At 35.7% G+C, this 17,971-nt stretch overlaps 2 protein-coding genes across 7 annotated transcripts; both read left to right on the plus strand.

Moving 5' to 3' along the window:
* The first annotated feature begins 1,227 nt into the window (after positions 1–1,227).
* On the plus strand, positions 1,228–2,004 carry LOC127103408 (uncharacterized protein At4g19900). The gene has a single exon (XM_051040671.1). It carries the CDS (start codon positions 1,228–1,230, stop codon positions 2,002–2,004), a length of 777 nt encoding a protein of 258 aa, XP_050896628.1.
* LOC127108286 (aquaporin PIP2-7) lies at positions 1,740–6,631 on the plus strand. Of its 6 annotated transcripts, none has more exons than XM_051045737.1 (6): positions 1,802–1,935; positions 2,060–2,374; positions 2,487–2,709; positions 3,578–3,709; positions 4,286–4,375; positions 5,450–6,631. In XM_051045737.1, the coding sequence occupies exons 4-6, from the start codon at positions 3,635–3,637 to the stop codon at positions 6,287–6,289; spliced, it is 1,005 nt and encodes a 334-aa protein (XP_050901694.1). In that variant the 5' UTR covers positions 1,802–1,935; positions 2,060–2,374; positions 2,487–2,709; positions 3,578–3,634; the 3' UTR covers positions 6,290–6,631. The 6 variants fall into 6 exon arrangements, with proteins under 6 accessions (XP_050901695.1, XP_050901694.1, XP_050901698.1 ...); XM_051045741.1 differs by having other exon boundaries at positions 2,487–2,569; XM_051045740.1 differs by having other exon boundaries at positions 2,494–2,709.
* The last annotated feature ends 11,340 nt before the right edge of the window (positions 6,632–17,971 follow it).

Raw genomic sequence — 17,971 nt, forward strand, 5'->3', positions numbered from 1 at the left:
GCTTTATTTTTTTTAATTGATCACTTCAAAGCTCTAGTAGTGTATGTAATGAAATAAAACATTTTTAATAAAATAACGAGTGAAATATATATTTTATTCCACTTTGCTCTGTTCAACTCTTTTATATTCTCTTTCACTCCGCTCCATTATGTTGTATCAATCAAAGATAACTATAATTAATTAAATTACTCCTTCTTTAAGATGCTTAGATCAAATAAAGTCAGGTAATCAAGTTTCACCTCATTTTCACCGGTAAAATTAAATGCAAGTCATGCAAATTCCAAGTTACTAATTTTTAGTTGAATACTTATAAGACAATAATTTTATGATCCTAACCGACCATATCTCAAATTCTTACCATGAAAAGCCTCTCAATTTTATCGGAGAGTATCTTATTCCATTTCTTCATGATGATTAGTAAACCATATCAAAGGTATTTAAAATGATTGTTAAAATTTTATGTGATAATTCTTCCACTATTAAATTTGGAAAGATCATATTTTCTATTTTCTATGAGAGAAGTAAACACATTGACGTACATTTTTATTTTTTAAGCAATCTTACAAATGATGGATCTATCAATATGAAATACATTGGTAGCAATGAGCAAATGAGCAAATATCTGACATTATAACTAATTTTAAAAAAATTGTTCTCTTCGAAAAACTCCAAAGAAGTAATGGGCGTTAGAAGTAGTCTTGGCAAAAACTAACCTGTTTAGTTTATGAGAGAGTTTTGTTAGTTAGTATAGAACATTATAGAGTTGGTTTAATATTTGACTTATTCTTGTTTGTTTTATTTTAGATTTATTGTTTCTTTGTAAGACTTCAAAATAACAAATATAGTTGCATTTTGTGCAATTTATGTTATGTTAGTTATTTTAACAATTAGGCACCACTCTTAAACTTTCACTTTTTTTCATGACTTTATGCTTAAACAATCACTGCTGTTTTGATAAATTATAATAAAAACTAAGGGAGAATATTTATATAAAAAACTGTTGATTATAAATTGTGAGAAAGATAAAATAGAAATTTCGAGAAAAGTGTAAAATAGGACTGGCCAAAAGTGGGGTAAGCAAAGTGGTGAAGAGGTGTGAAAATGTTTTATCATGTAACTGATGCTGGGCCAAGCGCAAAACAGGGCCCATTCAAATAACAGATTTCATTTCCGTTTCAATCTGCGTTGATAACTAACACCGGAACTGAATTTCCCGTCGACGATAACATGCTGAGAAATCTCCGATCCCGGCGACGTCCCCGTTACGGCGGCCTCCTATGCGCCGTTGTTTTAGCACTTCTTCTCTTAATATCACTCTCCTTCCTCCGCAGCCACACTCACCGTCGCACCCCAACTCACGAGGTAAACTACGACTCCCTCCTCTCCGATTCGTCGAACGAAGACACAACAGGCGGAGAGGACACAATCGACGCACTGGACATTGTCGAAGAACAGGCTCCGGAATTCACAACAGACGCAGAAGAAGACGACGAGCCAATCGAAGAGAGCAACAAAGCTTCAGGCTATTTCTTCTACCACGTAGAAGGTGTAATAAGAAGATCATTCACCAAGCGTTCGACGATGACAATGACGGAGGAATCAAACGAAGGATTCAGGATTTTTGAAACGACGGCGGATGATCGCGGGAAGACAGCGTTTGGTTCTGATGACGTGGCGGTGGACGAGTACGTGAGGACGAAGATGATGGAAGTGAAGGGAATCGAGGACGCGCTTATGTTGAAAGTTGGTAAGAAACCTTTGAGAGAAGGATGGAGTAATTGGTTTGATAAGAAAAGTGATTATTTGAAGAAGGATAAGATGTTGAAGTCTAATTTGGAAGCGTTGAATCCTTTGCATAATCCTATTTTACAAGATCCTGATAGTTATGGTGTCACTGGCCTCACCAAGGTTGATAAACTCTTGCAAAAGTCACTGGTAAATGAGTTAAAGAAAATTCCATTTCCTCCTAGGAAAATTACTAGGGAACCCAAATTAGCAGCATAACTTAGTCATAACTTTTTCAATATTATTTCATTTTTTTTTTTTTTTTCATTGCTAGGTATTTTTTGATTCATTGTGGTATGATTGTTGTAGAATGTTGATATTGATTGATTATAAGAGAAGTTATTGAGAAATATCTTGAGATTAACGATTTGGTTAGAAACATGGTTCTGGACAAAACATTATGACAGAAGTTGATCCATATAGTTGACCCCACTTAGTGAGATAAGACTTGATTGTTGTTGTTGTAGTATGCTTACTAATAGCATGAACTTGTCTCGCCGCCCCTCAAAACCAAGTGGGACTCGATGGAATTCAGAAGTGCACTGCAACCTGCATGTGTACTGTGTGCATTTTACCGAAGGTTATCGATGTAAGTTTTGTGTTAGATAGTTTGGTAGTCTGCAATGCTTTCAAATGTGAAAGTTAGTTATTTATCTATTTATAATGAAAAATCTGAGTTGTTTTTACTGATCATCATATAGTTGACAGGATTTTCTCATCATTCTGTCTATATCTGGAAGCTGTTTCTGTACTACCCTAACTGCTGGCCATGCAGAACACTCAAGTATAATTTTCTCATCATATGGGATCTGATTATGTTGCTTTTCATCCTCAATTGTTTCATTTTGTACATTCAGATTATTGAGTCATTCACTGCTCATTATGTAACCGCACCTAGCAAGATTTACGAGCTGTGCTCATTGGGTACTTGAGATCTGCATCTGTTCATGACATTTTGTATTTTATGTAGTCTGTCTGTTTGTTCTTTGATTTGTGGATATGCTAGGGGTCGGCATACCTTAGACACATTTTTCTGAATTGTCTTTCCTTTTGATCAAGGAGTGGAATATTAACATTATTTGATAAATTTTTAGGTCTCATTTACTTTGTGAAAACATTTTCTGTTTTCATTGTCTAAAATATGAGTTCATTTTAATTTGAAGATGTGAAACTCTTAGATGAATAATTGTGATGGAGAGAATATAAAATATCAGTTTGAGTGGCACATTTTTGGAGATAATGAAAACAATCTTTTGACAATTTTGTTGTTTCCAAAAAATATACACAATTGTTTATTGCAAGAGTCTAGTATCTCCTTGTTAGTAAATTAACACAGATTTTATGAAATAAAAATAGATAATCTTTTCATAAAGGAAACAGGGCCTTAGTTTCTCGTAATTTTCAAAGGTATAAGTTTTCTAAGCCATTTTTTAAAGGGCATCTTGCACTGTAAAGATCTTGCCATTGCCGTGTTGCGAGGGTCAAAATCATTGTGGGTATATTGTAGGCTACAATTGACAAGGTGGCCTTACCCTATCTTTGCAGAAGATACTAATTTGACAACCCAAATCTGTAATCTCCTAACCACATTTCAGAGTGGCATGTGTTTTGCCTGTAACTTGTTTTCTTTTCAAGCCAATTTTTGCGTGTTCCGACTCAATGTTTTGTTACATGTTATTGTTATCCATCCGACTACAAGCTTGCTGCTATTCTTGACTAGCTTCTTTTGTGATGTATCCTAATTGGATTTTGTAACAGCAGATCTCCTACTAACATACTATTTCTTGCACAGGTGTTAGATCCATGTTGACATTTGTTGGTTGCCTCAGTGGTATGCTTATGGCCGTCAATGGTTATTATCTCAGAAATTGTCAAAACCTTCATCTTAGCAGATTTCTGTTACTACTTACTTTTATGTCAAAAGGTTAGTATAATTCTAAATTTAGTACTTTTGTTTTTTTTACTTGTTTCTGCACTTTTTTTTTGGTGCAACACATAAACCGCGAACCTAGCTTCAGTCAATGAGACATAACCACATCACGGCGGGAAATTGGATTCCAAGAGAATAAAATGTGAAAATAGTGAAGCAAATATTTGGAGTTTTTGAATTCATGTGGTTTTTAAACGCGGTTTTCATCAAATTGATGGGCAAAGGCGCACAAATTGGCATTGTTTAGGGTGACAAAAAGTTTGGAAAAAACTAGTCATTTTGTCTTGATTTGCAGGAATATTCAGGGAGTTTTGAAGCATATTCATTTGTTAGGTATTCAGTCAGCTACATGATTCCAACACTCATTAGTTAATGCACATAGCAATTAACGACATTGCACTAATAACATTTTGTAGTGAGCACTAGTTTAACACTTAATCCTAAAGGGTTGCTATCAAACATAATCACAAAACCAGAAAATAATCCTTATCCTTTTCCTTAAGTAGACAAAGACCCACGAACTCAGCCAACTCCCGGGTAGTGGATGAAAAGTTTTCCATGTCTGTTCAGACTTGCGAGAGAAATTGTATGGGGCCCAAAAACCCTTCAAGAGGGAAGTTTCAGGCTTCTATTGGAGTACATGAGATTTTCAGCCCAGAGGTAATAATTAGTTACGAATTTCTTCTTTGGTTTCATATTTTCATCTTTATTTATTTACAATATACTGTAGTCCCATATGGTGAATTTCCTCAACAATAATAATCTTGAAATTGTGATCATGACAAATAGAACTATGCATTGTTAGTTAGGATGGGAAATGGTCAAGTTCAAGAAGTAGAACAATCTCACAGATTTCAATCAAGTCACAACTGAAGACCTCATTGTAGAACATTCATCATTAGAAATATGACTTTATTAAAACCACACAAGTTATTCAGGTAGAATATAACCAATTAAAATTTTGAAAACAAAGTTGATACTATCATATAAGACGTAAAATAAAAATAATAAAGTTGTATATGGTATGATGATCACCTTACCCTATTTTGAACACTATATTTTCTATTATATTAAATTGATAATTGATGCGGTTAACCTACATATCTCCCTACATATCTCCGTTAAAAAAATAGAGGAATAGAGATGATGGTTGATATCTATTGATTTATACCTAAAGATTTTTAATTTTTATTTAATGGAAATTGAATTTGTTTTTGGAGGAAATTATACCTAGAACTTAAATCGTCTTCCTTTGTTTTTTTTTGGTTCAAATAGTCTAGTGACTGAAATTCATCATTTAAAGGTGAACAAGTGAGATGTTACGGGTTCGAACCTACATCTTTATCTTTGATGTTCTTGCACAACTATCAACTGAATTGATTTAACGAGACTCTTTTGTCTTTGTATTTTTAATATTCTTTCAAGAGAGTTAATTTTTTATTTATCAAATTCAATAGAAGTATTAATAATAAAGTGATTAGACTAAATGATAAGTTAAATTTTAATTAATAGAAAGACATTTGAGTTTGATATCTAGTTGAACTAAGTAGTTAGATATTGTTTATTTCTTTAGCCAAACTCTGAATTATTAAAATCTCTTTCTCCTATTAAAAATTAGTGGATTAACAAACAATTGCTTTGTACAATATAAGAATATAAGAAGTATGTTAAAAGATTATTTTTTTCCAACTACGTATGTAAAATAATAACAATCCCTTTTTTCTTCATTTTTAGATATGGAAAGCAGCTTTAACAGAATTAGTTGCAACTGCCTCACTAATGTTCACCTTGTCTACCACCATTATTGCATGCTTGGACTCACATGAAGTTGATCCTAAGCTTAGTGTCCCCTTTGCAGTCTTCATCATAGTCTTCTTATTCCTAATTGTCACAGTTCCTCTATCTGGTGGCCATATGAGCCCTGTTTTCACATTAATAGCTACTCTAAAAGGTGTTACCACTCTTTCTCGTGCACTCCTTTATATCTTAGCACAATGCATTGGCTCGATAATTGGTTTCTATATACTCAAGTGTGTGATGGATCCAAGACTAGTAAACACATATTCATTGGGAGGTTGTGCTATTGGTGGCAAAGGACTTAATTCTAGTATCAATCAGTATGAAGCTTTGTTATTGGAATTCTCTTGCACATTTTTAGTACTCTTTTTGGGTGTCACATTGGCTTTTGACAAAAAAAGGTCAAAGAATTTGGGCTTGCCGATGGTATGTTTGGTGATAGCTGGAGCCATGGCATTGGCAGTGTTTATGTCCATAACTGTAACTGGACGGGCTGGTTATGCTGGTGTTGGGCTTAACCCAGCAAGATGCCTAGGTGCTGCATTGGTTCATGGAGGTTCACTATGGGATGGGCTTTGGATTTTTTGGGCTGGGCCTATTTTGGCCTGTTTAATCTATTATAGTGTCTCTATCAACCTACCAAAAGACAGTTTGGTTTTGATGGACGGAGAAAATGATGGCTTAAAGTTGCCTCTTGGTTCTAGTGTGACAATACCTAATGGTGACATTTCAAAGGAGACTTTTTATTCTGCCTCTCATGTTTCTCAAAACACTTGATTTGTTTTGATTATGTAATTCGAATGTTGGTTTTGCATAATCCGAGCATGTTTTGAGAAATGTCGAGGATAGATAAACTATCTGAATTAAACTATATCACAATAGAAGAAAGTGAAGCTGATTTCAAGTTATGCGTGGAAAGGGATAAACTTTGTGACTTTGTTGTCGTGCTAGTTAACAACTACACTTACTAATAGTAGTTGATTAACGGAAAGGAAACTATTTTCATTCACTTTTTCTCTTGTATTATTAGAAATTACTAGAATATAGGTTCAATTACTACTTAGGACTTATTGTGTATTGTGTTTTGGCTTTTAAGTATTTAAAAACAGTTTTGAAAAACTATTTAAAACTAGTATATTAATTTTTTCAAATTTAAAATTAGAACATATGGGTGTTTGTTTTGTGGATACAAATGTTATTTTCGGAAATATGACATTAGAATTTACATATTCCATTGTTTGTTTCAAGTTTTGATAATTTATTCCCGTGTACTTTTTATTTCCAATAATATGTATTGTTTAAAAATTTCTTTATTTTTATTCTCATGTCAAATGATAGAAATCTTATCTTTCCATGAAAATATAAACCATAACTTTCATTCTCATATTATTTTAACACATTTATTTTTTAATTTTTAAAATTTAATTAAAATAAAATTTAAAAACATTCCTGAGAATTTTATTGTTTGTGAAACACATTGATAAGAATAAAGTTCCTGACAATAATATTTCTAGAAATGATATTCCTGAGATTATAATTTTAATCCATCAAACAAACACATCCATAAAATTGAGGAATAGAATTTTAAAAAACCGTAACAGTTTTAAGAAAACAAGCCGACCAATAAAAATTTCTATTTAATTTGTTATAAAACAAATTTATAGATATTTCTGAAAAATTATGTTTTTTCTTCTGAAAACTAATTTTAAAAGTCTTATACTGATTGTACAATTTTAAATTTAAGAGCATAAATTTGAGAAAAAGAATTAAGAACTAAAAATTGTAAAACAGTTACAAACATTAAGCTAGCCAAACAAAAAATTCTAATAAATTTGCTAAAAAAACCTATTAAATAACAGATATTGTTTTGGCCTGGCCAGGAAAGCATAGATCTAATGTTAACCTTTTAGGGTCTTTTAGGACATTCTCCTCTCCACCACATCACCACAACAAAGATCTTGAACCACATTAATAAACCGTAAATTCATCCTCTCTGAATTAATTTTTGATTCCTACAATTTTTATGATCATGTTATGGGAAATGTTAATGATCAATTTTTATAGAATAACAAATAACTCCTCTCACCCTAATTAGGATTTGCGTTATACAATGATGAGAGACTAGTGTGCTATTTATAAGAAAACTAACACACTAAACTAATATGCTTTTACACACATACCCATTACACAAGCTAACTTAGAAAACAAGCTAACTTAAACAATTGTGCATAACACATAAGCCAAATTCGACATGCTAATAATCCTAGCATACTTCGACTACAACATATGGACAAACTTCGATGACATGCTAATGATCCTGTCGAATTGTCAACCAAGAAGCTACCCTTCAACCATATTAGAGTTCGATCCAATATCTCACAAATCTCCACTTTGGAACAAACTCTACAACATCAAGGGAACAAACTATAGCTTTTTTCATGCAACTTTATCAACTGCATACAATGGAAAAACTTGCAACTTGGTAATGTCTTGGTGGTATCAGCAACATTGTGATCTCTCGAAACCTTTAGCAGTTGGAATTCTCCACACTCGATTACCCCTCTAACGAAATGCAACATCATGTGCTTGGTTCGCTCATGATAAGCTGAATTCTTTGATAGGTGTATAACACTTTAACTATCACATTTAATAGTGATGACTCGACCTTGAAGTTTCAACTCATTAGCAAAACTTTCAAGCCACAATACTTCTTTCACAACTTCAGTGAGGGTGATATATTTTGCTTCAGTGGTTGATAATGCAACAACCTTATGAAATGTTGCTTTCCAACTGATTGTTGTGCCAAATAGTGAACACATATCCAAAAATATATTTTCTGGAATCCATACAACATGCATAATCAGAGTCGACATACCCTTCGATTTCTGCTTTACTATTTTTACCACATGCCCCACCATAAATCAGGACTCTGTTCAAAGATCCATTTATGTATCTTAGAATCCACTTCAATGCTTGCCAGTGAACCTTTCCAGGATTCACTATGTACCTACTTACAAGACTTATTGCATATGCTATATCGGGTCTAGTACAGACCATAATGTACATCAAAGAACCTAATATGTTAGCATATGTGATGTTATACATATAAGCTCCTTCAACCTCAGTACTGAGACACTCATCTGTACTCAACTTGAATTGAGGGCTTGTTGGAGTCACAATATGCTTTGAATTCGACATACAAAATTTATCGAGAATCTTCCGTAGGTATGTCTCTTGAGATAAGCATAATTTTGACTCTTTTCTGTCTCTTCAGATGTCAATCCCAAGAATCCTGGATGCAGCTCCCGGATCCTTCATATCGAACTCCTTATTGAGTTCATCATTCACCTTCATTACATCCTCAACATTGTTGCTTGATATGAGAATATCATCCACATAAAACAACAAAATAATAAATGAATTTCCAGGTCGAAATTTGAAGTAAATACAGTGGTCAAACTGACTTCTAATGAAATCTATGTATGTCATGAACTTGTCAAATCTCATATTCCACTGTCGAGAAGATTGTTTCAGTCCATATAAAGATCTATTCAGCTTGCACACACAATCTTCCTTTTTCTTTTCTGCACACCCTTTAGGTTGCCTGATCAGGATTGTTTCATCTAGATCTCCATACAAGAAAGAAGTCTTCACATCCATTCGTTCCAGTTCTAGGTCGAACTGTGCCACCATGGCAAGTAACATTCAAATGGACTTGTGTTGCACAACAGGAGAGAACACAACCTTATTTTAGAGTGAAACCCCTTGCGACCAATCTTGCCTTGTATCTATTTGATGTCACTCATTTGATTCCTTCCTTAACTTTGAAAATCCACTTACATCCGATTAACCTGGCTCCAGTAGGTTTCTTGATCAATTCCCAAGCGTGGTTATCATGAAGAGACTTCATCTCATCATCCATGGCCTTCAGCCATTTAGTCTTATTTCGACTCCTCATAACTTCCTTATAGCCTCTAGGTTCTTCATCTAGAAACTCACTTGCAGAGATTAAGGAATAAGCTATGAGATATGCATACCCAAGTATTTGAGGTGGCTTGACGACTTTTCTCGGCCTATCTCTTGCCAAGAGGTAGTCATCGACAGTTTCCTCAACTTCCTCAGTATCTTCAGCATCTTGTGTTTCTTCTTTAACTTAATCTGGGATACACAATTCAGTATCAACATGCTCCACCTCAACATGAATCTCTTCATGTTCCAGCTCTTCTTCAAATATCTGTGCACTTCAACTAACATCATCAGTTTTCTTGAAAGCCACCTCAGCTTCATTGAAAACTACATCTCGACTGGTGATACACCTCATGTGACCTGGCTCAAGGCACCATAGCCTATAAACTTTTACTCCTTCAGGGTATCCCATTAACATGAATCTCAGAGCTCTAGGTTCGACCTTGTCTTACCTAATATGTGCATAGACTATGCAACCAAATACTCTAAGTTTATCGAGATATGGTGTGTGTCCCGACCAAACTTCTTCAGATGTTTTCATATCTAACACTGTCGAAGGACATATGTTTATCAGATATGTTACTATCGAAACAACCTTTGCCCAAAACACCTTCTTTAAGCCAACATTAGTCAACATGCATTTAACTTTTTCCAAAATGGTTCGATTAAACCTTTCAGCCAAACCATTTTGTTGGGGGAGTACCTGTAGTAGTTTTGTGCCTTGCAATACTAGAGGCTGTACAAAAACTGTCGAACGCCTCGTTGCAAAATTTAAGGCCATTGTTGGTTCTCCACCTCTTGACCTTTTTGTCAGTCTGATTTTCGACCAGAGTCTTCCAACTTTTGAAGTTCTCAAAAGTTTCATCCTTAGTCTTCTGGATGAATACCCATAAATTTCTATAATAATCATCAACTATGGATGGAAAATACTTTGCTCTTGAATGTGATGGGCACCTTGCAGGCCCCCAAAGATCAACATGGATGTAATCAAGGGATCCATGTGTTCTTTGTTTGCCTTTATTGAACTTCACTCTGTAAGATTTTCCAAGTACACAGGGTTCACAAAACTTCAGCTTTTTGACTTTGTCTCAACCAAGTAGATTTTGTTTCCCCAATACGATCAAACCCCTTTCACTGACATGACCCAATCTCATGTGCCATATTTTGTCTTCGATAAAGGTTTCGTGGATGCAACATCTGCATAACCATTGACAACTTCAGCCTCAAGGGTATACAAGCCTTGTTTCTTCACGCCTCTTAAGATTTCCTTCGACCCCTTAATGACTTTTAAAATACTTTTATCTCCTTGGAAAACATATCCTTTCTTGTTGAATTCACCAAGAGAAATCAAATTTCTCTTAAAATCAGGTACATACCTGACTTCGGTCAACAATCTTATTGACTCATAATGAAGTTTGAATCTCACAGATCCAACACCTTCAATCTTTCAAGCTTTATTGTTTCCAAGTAATACAGATCCACCATCTTGATTACATAGTTCCTCGAACAGGTCTTTGTTTGGAGTCATGTGCCAAGTGCAACCTGAACTCATAATACACTATTTACTTGAGTTGTCGTTTGAAACCACATGAACCTTAAATGAGTTGAAATCATCTTGAACAATGATTGCATTGTCATTATCCTTACCTCCATGATCTTTCAGGCGTTCAAGGAACACTTTTCTTGTATGACCCTCCTTCTTACAGTGATAACATCGAGTACCATATGCATCACCACTATAAGACTTATGCTGACTTTTACCCTTCTTCTTGTCGAACTTGCCATATCTCTTTGTGAATTTCTCCTTAAACGACATGCCTTCACCAATCGAAGATGGCTTATACTCCTTTCGTTCGTTCAAATCCTTATAATACAAGGCTGATTAAACTTCTTCAAAGGTCATAGACTCTCTTCCACACCATAAAGTTTCTTTGAAGTGAGCATGTGATATGGACAAAGCACACAACAACAACAACAACAATGCTTGATCAAGAATCAACTTGTTGAACATATCTGTAACACCTTAAAATTTGCCCTCCTCTCTTGGGACTAGCATAACATATTACATATCATTTTTAGGTCATTAGGCATTGCATATTGCATATCATGTGGTTACATTGTGCAAATCATCCTCCCAAGTCTTGGTCAGAAGATAAGAGGTTGTGCGCAAGATAGGGTTTCATTGGACTGGTCATTAATCATCTGAGGATGTGGAGGTCCAAATTAGGGTTTTGTGGTTCTCAGGGAGATTGGTCTTCATCTTGATTAAAATGATTCATCATCATCATCATGGTTTATCATCAGAAGATTCAAGTGTTGGAGCATATTCCTTGAGATTAGGGTTTTGACCACTGGTCAATGTAGCGGTGTATTCGTCGCTATATGATTTATCGATTAAACCATAAGCAAAGCATACAATGATTTTCGAGTCGCCACCGCACTTTTATTTATCCAAAGGACTGGCTAAAAAGCGAACAAAAGCCTAAGAAGTTTTACACGTAGAAAACTAATAAAAAGATCAGAGAGTCTGGGTAAGGGGTAAATTACGCAATGGGAAGGTGTTAGGCACCCACTACGTCCTAGGTACTCCTAGGGAGCCCTTTTCACACTTGTTGTACTAAATTGTTATTTGTTATGACATAAGCATTGTGCAAACATGATTGGGATGGTGAGAAAAGAATATACAATTTTATTATTGGGTTTGAACGGATGAACCCGCTGCCTACGTACCTTCCATCAAAGGTAAGGATCAAAACGCCGTAGTTCGGCTAAAAGATTTCCAAAAGGTTGGTGGATTCAATTTTAAACAATAGCACTGAGGCTTTTCATTATCAATGGGAGAAAACTCGACCAAGACCAACATCCACCATGTGAGGATAGCTTCGACGCACTAGAGGGGTTAACCCTGTTTTCAGTACGGAAGTCTTATAGTCGACTCACTAAAGATAAGGTGAGGTTTACATCAACCACAATGATAATTGAAACCTATGGCTAATGTGTGAAAAGATTAACAATGGACAAAGCCAAAACAAGTGAATGGGTGAAGTTAATTGATTGTGATTATGAAAATGGAGTCAAAGTATGATTAAGATTGATTCAAAGGAAGTATTATGAAATGAGTTTGAAAAAAGTCAAGGACTTGGGGTCCAGGTTTTTAGTTAGAAAACATGAAGATATTTGCACAACACTTATGTCAAGTTTGAAAGATATTGTGTGAAAAGGTTTAGGATATAATGGATGATGAATGGATGAGGATGGGATTGTAAAACTTCTTAGAAGGTTCACCTCTTGAAATCATATAGAAGATGATTCAAGTGTGTCCTTTGGAATAGGCAATGAATAATAACAAACAAACAAGAAAGTCAACAAAAGCGGATATCAGATGCCAATCATTGGTCTTATACCAATCCCCTAAAATAAAACTGGATATCAGAGGCCACTCAATGGACTTACACTAATCTCCTCAAAAAGAAAGACAAAGATGAGAAATGGAAGTTAACTGCCAATCTGTCTGGACTTAGGTTAACTCCACAGTATGGTCCTAGAAAATCCAATGCCACATTGCAGGGACTTACAATGGATCCTCACATACAAACAGAAGCAACAATATGATCACAGGAATGCAAATGCCAACTTGCTGGGACTTACAGTTGCAACCTCACATAAGCAGAGAAAGCAAAACATGGATGTTAGATGCCAATCTGTCTGGGCTTACTCTCACATACACAGTATGATCCTAGGAAACAAATGCCAACTTGCAGGGACTTACAGTTGTATCCTCACATACAAACGAAAGCAAAACATGGATGTTAGATGCCAATCTGTCTGGGCTTACTCTCACATACACAGTATGATCCTAGGAAACAAATGCCAACTTGCAGGGACTTACAGTTGTATCCTCACATACAATCAAACAATGCAACATGATCACAGGAGAGCAAATGCCAACTTGCAGGGACTTACAATTGCTTCCTCACAATCAAACAAACAAAACAAAAGCTATGAGTGACCAATGAGGTCTTACACTCTATCCTTCCATATCATAGGAGCAAATGGCCAAAAGAGATGGACTTACAATTGTCCTCAATGGGCAAACAACAATGATAGCATCACAAAAGCAAATGAGATGATCATGCACCAATGAGCAATAAATGATGGTAAATGCATAGAGCATACAAGCAAACATGTGTATATAAAACAACAATCAATCAATGAAAGCATTCAGCACACTCTATAGCCAAACAAGGGGGGCTCACACAAGAGGGTTTGACTTTGAAAGTCCACTGTAATAGGTGAAGGTCGCTCTTAACCTTGCCATTGAGAGGCTAAGGTGAAGCAGATGAATAGGAGATGAGGGGTGTGCCTCATTGCTTCTATCTCAGATCAGAGAGAGCATCAAATAATAGAAAGTGGGGGAGTTCAGAAAGATGGAACTCTCTCCACATATTTGACTCGATTAGATCTTGGGTTTTTATCTCAATGCTTCAACCATGTAATGGGAGCAAAGAGAGGACACACTGAATAGTGGGGGATAGATTGCTTATCCCTACCTTCCACCAATTGCCTCAAATGAGGACTTTTCCTGCTTAGGACAAATTTAAACACACACAGGCATTGCCTCTTAAGGAGGACTTCAGACAGTTTGCCCGGTCAAATAACAGACCGGGTCTCCAGACTACATGAAGAAGAAGTATTTATACCTCAAAGCAAATGCTAAAAAGCAAAGCAAGCAAGTTCAGAGAACTTAAGCAACTAAAGTACCTGCAAAAGTCAGACCAATTAGTAAACAGCTCAACAGTCAAAATCAAAAGGAAATAACCCAATAGTCAACCACAGAGGGACCAATGTGCAAAGCACAAGACTCAAGTTACATGAGTCAACCTACAAAACAAGGGTTAGCACGTGATATATGATCCAACTCAATCAAATATGAATGGTCTTTGAGGCATTGGTGCTTAACCTGAAACAATAGCTCAAATGTAAGCTCAAAAGACCACTAGGACTAGCCTAGGGTCAAAGGTGAAAGAAAAAAGTCAAACAGCAAAGAAAAGTCAACCCAATTCATGTTCAAACATTTAAGAAGCAATCTCAATTGGATTCATAATCAAATCATGCACCATTGTCATTTCATACACCAAGGAATGCAAAGCATGGCAAGAGAAGCATACAAAAAGGTCAACAGCAAGACTTCATTCAAAAGTCAACCCAAACAATCTCAAATTATCAAATAAATCACATTCAATCCTAACACCTAGCATGGCAAGCATGTCAAATTTCATTGCATTTGGATGAGAGGAAGGCAGTCAATTAAAATCATGAAGTCAAACCAAATTCAAGTAAGCATAATGAAAGTCAACAAGCATGGGTCAACTTCAAAAAATCATATCAATTTGAAAACAGAAGAGAAATGAATGAGGTTAACACCAATGCAAAGGTCAAGATGTCTAGTTATCACATATGAAATTTCATGGTCATACAATAAGATTTGAGAATTTCACAAAATATTTGGCAATGTGTATCACATAAAGTCCACAAATGACTAAGCATGGAAGAAAATTCACAATCAAATGGAAAACAGCATGATCAATTCCAGGAAAATTCATACACAAACTAGACATGTGATAGATGATTCATGCAAAATTTGAGGTCATTTGGATGTAAGGAAGCATGTGAACAAAAATTGAGAAGATGCACATCATTGGTGTGACACAAATTGTCACACCCTAGTTCAAAAAATCATATCTAGCAAACCACAAATGATAAATGCACAATCTTTATACCAAAATGAAGATGAATGAGTCTAGTTTTACCACAAAAAATTTCAAGCTCATTGGATATGTCATGACAATTTCACAAAAGGAATGGCACAATGTATCAATTATGCATACATGTCAAGAAAATAATTATCAATTAAAATCCAGCCAATGGAAAATTAATTAAAAATCACAATCAAATACTAGACATCCATGTGAAGATGATGCAAAAATCTTCATGATTTTTGGATTTAAATTGAAAGAGAAATGGATTTTGCAAGTTGAGTGAATAATTGAGGCAAACATGAACACATAACATGAACTAATAGTCAAAGGTTGGTCAGCGCATGGCATTTTGGTAAATAAGGGTGCCACTAATCAAAACGCACAGCTTTGGCAAACAAAATGAAATGTTCTCATTGGCTGTTGCCAATGGAACAGTAACTCGGCCAATGAGTTCAAAAACTGGGTTCTAAAACCCTAGGGTTTTAGCAGCCATGGCATTCAACTATCGATCATGAACAACAATCAACAAACAGCATCAACAATCAATCATGGCATTGACACGGTTCATGCAAAACAACAACAAACCAAATGCATATGAGTTCTGGGAAAACAGAACTGGAAACAAGCTAGGGTTTTTGCAGCAAGGCATTCATGTTTATCACAGCAAAATGGATTTAAAACAAGTGATACAGACCAAATGGCAACACAGTCAAAATGCTCATGCAACATACAGCAATCAACAGCCAATCATGTTCAACATTTCTAGGCAGCCTTAGGGTTTTAGAAACAGCAGCAGGGCAAACCATATTCAGCTTCATGATTCATCACCAACATGCGAAATCCAAACAGCATGGTAAACAGCAATTGCAGTGGAAATGGTTCAGGTGATCACAAACAACAACAACAGCCAACACTTATGCGTACATGAAACAATATTTCTGGAAGGATACAAATGTTTTAACACAACAGCATGCTTCATGTTCATCAACCAAGTTCATCATCAAAACAAAATTCGAATTGCATCAATCACACAGCAGGGCAATTAAGAATGCTCTTCATGCAAACACATCATAAAACAACAAACCAAACAATCATGAGAAATTTCTGGTGCATAGCTCTAGGGTTTAAACACAACAGCATACATTCATCATCATCATGCATTCGAAAATTTCATATGCCCAGAAATCAAAATCAAGTAAACCAATAGCATCATTAAACATTAAGCAACAAGGATATAACATCAACTTTCATTAAATCAATGCAAGTAAGGTAAATCGAGCAAAAATGCATTTGGACACAAGAAATGAAATCCAGATTTCTCCATCATATCACAACCATTTTGAATGATGCAAGTTGCAATGGAACAAGCATGGGAAGAACTTCAAGACACATGGCATTAATTTGAGAAAAGTGGAACTCGAAGTCTTACTTGAATCTGAAGAAAATGGTGAAACAGGGCTTCTTTTGGTGATACAAGTGCAAACAGATGAAGACTTTGGTTGGTGTTGGTGTATAGTTGAAGCAAATCAGCTCGAGCAACTCAAATTCCACTTGAAGCAAAATCTGCCATGGCTGTAGCTTGGAGAAAACAGAGTTTGAAGATGAAGTTCCAGCTGGTAAATGATGTTGCAAAAAGCTTCTAAATGTTGTGCAAATGAAGAAAACAATGAAGAGGATTCGTGCGTTTTGAAGCTTTTGGCAGAAAAAATGCAAAGTGGAAAAATGCAAGAATGAGAGAATGTGAGTTTCTGTCGTGTGGCTGCTATTGCATTTCCAAAGTGACAGCAGAAAATGCACAAGGTCTGGTGTTTTGCCTTTGCCCTCTTTCCCTTGACAGTTCTTTTCTCTTGAAAATGGCCAAAGTAAGGTCCAAATCTTTTTGATCAGTCCAGTTCCTTTTTTTTTTGGTCTGCTCTTTGTTGGCAAGGCAGTGTCTTTCTACTGTGGAGTTTGACAGACAATTTTAAATGCCAAAGCCAGGTGGATCAGGTCATCTTCTGCTGCAATGTCCTTTTTTGCTTGTGGCTGTTAGTTTCAAAATGGTGAGAAGGTTGGGAAGTGGCAATGGACAGGTTTGTGTAAGCTTGGACAGAAGAAATGAGATGCCAATAGCAGGTGAGTTTTTTGAGAGAATGTGTTGGTTTGTGTTTTACAGGTTTTGAAGATGCAATGCAGGGTTGGACTGGCTTGTGGCAGGGTTGTATCTTTGATGCTTTTTGACAGCAAAATTGGAACATCCAAGCAATGTCTGTTTTTTTTAGAATGAGAGTCCACAATCAATTTGCCTTGGCCCCCAAAATAGTTTGTGAGGCTGCCATTGGTTTTTCATGACAGGTGTGTTTTGGACATGGCCAAGGTAAGGTGAATGACCTATTGGATGAGTCATCTTCTGCAGGTCTGATGCTATCCAAAATGTGTTTATCCAAAACAGAAAAATGATGGAGAAAATTCTGCAATGGGACAGTACAAGTATGGTATGGAGGTATGGTTGTCCTTGACAGAAAAATAGGAATGCAAGCAGCAAGGTCATGCTTAGTATGTGAGCATCAATGAATTTCTTTGTCCTCACTCCATTTGATGCTGCTACTGATTCAATTTCATGACAGGAAATGAGGGAAAAATTCTGCAATGTGACTGTACAAGGCAAGGTTGCAAGATGTGGTAGCATGGTGACAATGTACTTTCTTTGCAAAATCCAAGCAAATAAGGCAATGACTTTTCTGTTGGTTATGGC

The sequence above is a fragment of the Lathyrus oleraceus genome, chromosome 7 (assembly GCF_024323335.1).
Source record: "Lathyrus oleraceus cultivar Zhongwan6 chromosome 7, CAAS_Psat_ZW6_1.0, whole genome shotgun sequence".
Taxonomy (NCBI): Eukaryota; Viridiplantae; Streptophyta; class Magnoliopsida; order Fabales; family Fabaceae; genus Lathyrus; species Lathyrus oleraceus.

Excerpts from the sequence above, each read along its gene's own strand:
- LOC127103408 (XM_051040671.1), top strand. The coding sequence starts at position 1,228 with ATGCTGAGAAATCTCCGATCCCGGCGACGTCCCCGTTACGGCGGCCTC.
- LOC127108286 (XM_051045738.1), top strand. The coding sequence starts at position 3,635 with ATGGTTATTATCTCAGAAATTGTCAAAACCTTCATCTTAGCAGATTTC. Across the intron at positions 3,710-4,285 it reads ACTTACTTTTATGTCAAAAG|ACTTGCGAGAGAAATTGTAT; the intron begins GTTAGTATAATT and ends ATGTCTGTTCAG. Across the intron at positions 4,376-5,449 it reads ATGAGATTTTCAGCCCAGAG|ATATGGAAAGCAGCTTTAAC; the intron begins GTAATAATTAGT and ends CTTCATTTTTAG.